The sequence below is a fragment of the Hemibagrus wyckioides genome, linkage group LG07, assembly GCF_019097595.1.
Source record: "Hemibagrus wyckioides isolate EC202008001 linkage group LG07, SWU_Hwy_1.0, whole genome shotgun sequence".
Lineage (NCBI taxonomy): Eukaryota > Metazoa > Chordata > Actinopteri > Siluriformes > Bagridae > Hemibagrus > Hemibagrus wyckioides.
Window position 1 is genome coordinate 5,114,112 of NC_080716.1, and position 5,000 is coordinate 5,119,111.

The window sequence follows — 5,000 nt, forward strand, 5'->3', positions numbered from 1 at the left end:
GATCGGGAGTGCAGACCTCGCGTCCTCAACATCGACCCGACCGAGTACCGCTTCAAACTCGCTCTCGTTAACCGCAAATATGACGAGGTCAGTCTGTCCAGCCAGTACAGTAGGGCTTGTGGTTTGGGACACGCTCACAGTGAGGAGAATAAGCCTTTATCTAAGCTGCTTACCCATAATTCCTCAGGTGTTGCACATGGTGCGTAACGCTAAGCTGGTGGGTCAGTCCATCATCGCGTACCTGCAGAAGAAGGGCTACCCGGAGGTGGCGCTGCACTTCGTCAAGGACGAGAAAACCCGCTTCAGCCTGGCACTGGAGTGCGGGAACATCGAGGTGAGGAACACGTGGCCATGTCTCGTGAACCCTGCCGTGTTAGGTCACTGAACACACACACACACTGACACTTCCTCACTCTTCCTGAAGGTGGCGCTGGAGGCCGCGAAGGCTCTGGACGAGCGGAGCTGCTGGGAACGTCTGGGGGAGGCGGCTCTGCTGCAGGGTCATCACCAGGTGGTGGAGATGTGCTACCAGAGGACCAAGAACTTCGACAGGCTCACCTTCCTCTACCTGATCACCGGGAACCTGGCCAAGCTCCGCAAGATGATGAAGATCGGTGAGTGTGTCCGAGGAGCCTGGGAGGCTGGAGAGTGGATGGTAGCAGTAGGCAATGTGTAACACTCGGGGGTGTGTGTGTGTGTGTGTGTGTGTGTGTGTGTGTGTGTGTGTAGCTGAGATCAGGAAGGACATGAGTGGACATTATCAGGGTGCTCTGTACCTGGGGGACGTCAGCGAGAGAGTACGCATTCTCAAGAACTGTGGTCAGAGTAAGTGTGTACACACACACACACACACACAACCTAATACACTTCAATATACCACACGTTTCTTGTTATCCTGGTGTAACTGTGTGTGTGTGTGTGTGTGTGTGTGTGTGTGTATGTGTGTGTGTGTGTGCAGAGTCTCTGGCGTACCTGACTGCAGCAACACACGGCATGGACGAGGAGGCTGAGGCACTCAAAGAGACCTTCGACCTTGAGAAGGAGATGGTACGCATTATTTCTCTCTCTCACACACACTCACACACACACACACATACACACACACACACACACAGTGTTTAGTGTGTTGAATGTGTTCTCCACACCCTAGTACTTTGCACCTGAATGAGGTGATGTGAATCCATTCTCTAGTCAACCCTTGTGAGCGAGTGAATGGACTCTGAATCGACTCTGAATCAAATGTGCGTTGTTTTGGCTTGTATGGAGCTGTATCGATGCAGACAATGGTGTGTTCAGAAAGAAACAATGCTTCACGTTTTTATAAGTCGTTTATTTGATTGAAATCACACACCTGAGATGTTTAATAATGTGCAGTGTGAATACGGAACAAACTGAATCTCAAAGGAATCGGTTTTACTCTCGACTCAGCAAACAGGATAATGGGTGTAAAAGCATGCTTACTAATGCTGTCTAAACCTGTGTGTGTGTGTGTGTGTGTGTAGATCCCAGAGGTAGACCCGAAAGCTGAACTCCTGCAGCCTCCCCCTCCCATCAACCCTCTGGACACAAACTGGCCCCTGCTCACCGTCTCTAAGGGCTTCTTCGAGGGCGCCATCGCAGCTAAAGGTCAGCTCTGGTCACTTCTGTGGTTCTAGTTTCCCTGTGTTCCGTTAACAACACGCTAATGCCTCCTCTATTCGCTCCTCTTGCAGGAAGAGCAGGTCAGATGGCGGCTGATCTGGACATGGACGCTCCTGGAGGAGAAGGATGGGGTGAAGATGCAGAGCTCCACCTGGATGACGGTCAGTATCTCACACACACACACAGCTTTTGGATCGAGTGTTGTGTAGGTTTGTGTTAATTTGTCCTTGTTGTGCCTCAGATGGCTTTATGGATGCTCAGGAGGGTCTGGGTGATGAAGGAGCTCTTGGGAAGGAGGAAGGAGGAGGATGGGAGGTGGAGGAGGATCTGGACCTTCCACCTGAACTGGTCAATACACACTACTTCTCTCTCTCTCTCTCTCTCTCTCTCACACACACACACACACACACACACACACCCACACACAATCAGCTATTCATTTATATTTATATTTATGTAACTGGTCATTTATTTGATCTCTCTCTATCCCTTCTTTTCGGACCAATAGGACGTGCCAGCTGGTGCCGGAGGCGGTGCTGAAGGAGAAGGCTTCTTTGTCCCGCCCACTAAAGGACTTAGCCCCACCCAGATGTGGTGTAACAACTCCCAGTTGCCTGTTGATCACATCCTTGCCGGATCCTTCGAGACTGCCATGAGGGTAAAGGCTTTATTTACCGTAAATATATTTCACTTATCTCATGCTTTACAAACCACCAATGAGAACACTCTCTCTCCCTCTCTGACTCCACCCCCCACAGCTGCTGCACGATCAAGTGGGCGTGGTCTGTTTCGAGCCGCTGAAGCCCCTTTTCATGCAGGCGTACTCGCGGGGACGCGTGTCCTACGTGGGGCTTCCGTCTCTGCCCTGTCTCTTCTCCCACCCTCTGAGGGACGGGGGCACGACTGAGGGCAGGAGGCAGCGAGACGGGCAGAAGGGCGGCGTCCCTGCAGTGGGGCTGCACCTGCGTGACCTCATCTCCCGCCTACAGCAGTGCTACCAGATGACCACCGCGGGGCGCTTCGACGAGGCTGTGGACAAGTTCAGGAGCATCCTGCTGTCTGTCCCTCTGCTGGTGCTGGACAACAAACAGGAGATCGCTGAGGTAACACCCTTACACCCTAAAACCCACACAGACTAACACCCCTATCCCCTACACCCTAAAACCCACACAGACTAACACCCCTATTCCCAAACACCCTATCCCCTATACCTCTACACCCCTAAAACCCTATCCCCTACACCCCTACACCCCTAAAACCCTATCCCCTACACCCTTACACCCTAAAACCCACACAGACTAACACCCCTATCCCTTACACCCTATCCCTTACTCCCCTATACCTCTACACCCCTAAAACCCTATCCCCTACACCCTTACACCCTTACACCCTATCCCCTACATCCTAAAACCCACACAGACTAACACCCCTACCCCCTATACTGTAAAAACCTATCCCCTACACCCTTGCACCCCTGCACCCAAACCTCATATCCCCTTGTAGTCTATTATATCCCTAATCCCTTATTGTCCTACACACTGTGTGTGTGTGTGTGTGTGTGTGTGTGTATACCAGGCCCAGCAGTTGATAACTATCTGTAAAGAGTACATTGTGGGTCTCACCATGGAGACTGAGAGGAAGAAGCTTCCTAAAGAGACCCTGGAGCAGCAGAAGAGGCAGTGTGAGGTACTGATGATGTCATCACCCTTGGATGATTAACCCCTCCCCCTTTTTCTCACTGTAGATGAACATCTTTATTCTTTATAAAGTCCCAAATATTTCAGCAGAATAAAAGTAGTGAGGGTGTATTGATGTGTGTGTGTGTGTGTGTGTGTGTGTGTAGATGGCGGCGTATTTCACACACTGTAACCTACAGCCGGTCCACATGGTTCTGGTGTTACGCACGGCGCTCAACCTCTTCTTCAAACTGAAGAACTTTAAGACCGCAGCAGGGTTCGCTCGCCGCCTGCTGGAGCTCGGACCCAAGCCCGAGGTGGCTCAACAGGTGAGGCCTGGTCGTCATGACGACCATCCACAGCATCCTGATGGACAGATCGCTCCACCTGTGATTAGTGTGATTTGGGACACAGCCTGACGTGATCCGGTTCTCTTTCAGACGCGTAAGATCCTGGCGGCGTGTGAGAAGAACCTGACCGACGCCCACCAGCTCAACTACGACCCCCACAACCCCTTCGACCTGTGTGCTGCCTCCTTCACCCCCCTGTACCGGGGACGCCCCGTGGAGAAGTGCCCTCTGTCCGGGGCCTGCTACTGCCCCACATACAAAGGGCAAGTGTGCAGGGTCACACAGGTCAGTCACACACTCTCTCACTCACACTCTCTCACACACACACACACACACACACACACACACACACACACACTCACTCACTCACTCACTCACTCTCACACACACACGCACGCACACTCTCTCGTGCACACACACACACACTCACTCACTCTCACACACACACACGCACGCACACTCTCTCACACACACACACACACACTCACTCTCACACACACACACACGCACGCACACACTCTCTCGTGCACACACACACTCACTCACTCACTCTCTCTCACACACACAGGGTTGCACTGTAAACTTCAGATTCTTTCTTTCTTTCTTTCTTTCTTTCTTTCTTTCTTTCTTTCTTTCTTTCTTTCTTTCTTTCTTTCTTTCTTTCTCTCTTTCTCTCTTTCTCTCTCTCTCTCTTTCTCTCTCTTTCTCTCTCTCTCTCCGTCTTCCCTTTTGTTTTCTCTTCATTTCGTATTGGAGTCTGTTGAGTGTTCAGGAAGGCGGGTTTGTTCTGAGGCGTGAGTTCTGATTGGCTGTGTTATCGGACTATGCGGTGATGTCATTTCCTGTCTTCTGTGTCTTTCTTCAGGTGACGGAGATTGGTAAAGACGTGATCGGGCTGCGTGTGAGTCCTCTGCAGTTCCGCTGAAGGAGCAGCGTATACACACACACACACACACACATATACACACACATACACACACACACACAGTTCTAGAGGTATAGAAATAAATCTAACTCTATATAGATAATCAGAACATACAGTGTAGTGTGACTAAAGGCTGTCAGCTTCCTGCTGTTGCATGTGTATTGGTTCTGCTCGCTTTATGTAGCTGTCTCTCTCACTCTCACTCTCTCTCACACACACACACACACACACACACACACACACACACACACACACACACACACACACTCCACTTCTGTGTTCAACCCTGAAAACCTGAAATAAAGCCGTGTCTGTAAGCCGTGTCCTGTCTGTGTTCCTCTGAGTGATTCACTGGGTTTGTTCACATTCACCTTACTTTAACTGATTAAATTTATAAATGAATAGAAT

General features: G+C 50.7%; 1 protein-coding gene across 1 annotated transcript in view; it reads left to right on the plus strand.

The window, feature by feature from the left end:
• copa (COPI coat complex subunit alpha) overlaps positions 1-4,877 on the plus strand; it is an 18,313-nt gene extending 13,436 nt beyond the window's left edge. The window contains exons 16-29 of the mRNA XM_058395630.1: positions 1-87; positions 188-334; positions 425-614; positions 730-825; positions 959-1,047; positions 1,503-1,626; positions 1,713-1,802; positions 1,883-1,989; positions 2,150-2,299; positions 2,400-2,744; positions 3,217-3,327; positions 3,485-3,646; positions 3,758-3,952; positions 4,533-4,877. The exon at positions 1-87 is cut by the window's left edge and continues 76 nt beyond it. Coding sequence (XP_058251613.1) covers positions 1-87; positions 188-334; positions 425-614; positions 730-825; positions 959-1,047; positions 1,503-1,626; positions 1,713-1,802; positions 1,883-1,989; positions 2,150-2,299; positions 2,400-2,744; positions 3,217-3,327; positions 3,485-3,646; positions 3,758-3,952; positions 4,533-4,592 — 1,953 coding nt within the window. The 3' untranslated portion in view covers positions 4,593-4,877. The remainder of the gene's footprint in view (positions 88-187; positions 335-424; positions 615-729; positions 826-958; positions 1,048-1,502; positions 1,627-1,712; positions 1,803-1,882; positions 1,990-2,149; positions 2,300-2,399; positions 2,745-3,216; positions 3,328-3,484; positions 3,647-3,757; positions 3,953-4,532) is intronic.
• Positions 4,878-5,000: the final 123 nt, after the last annotated feature.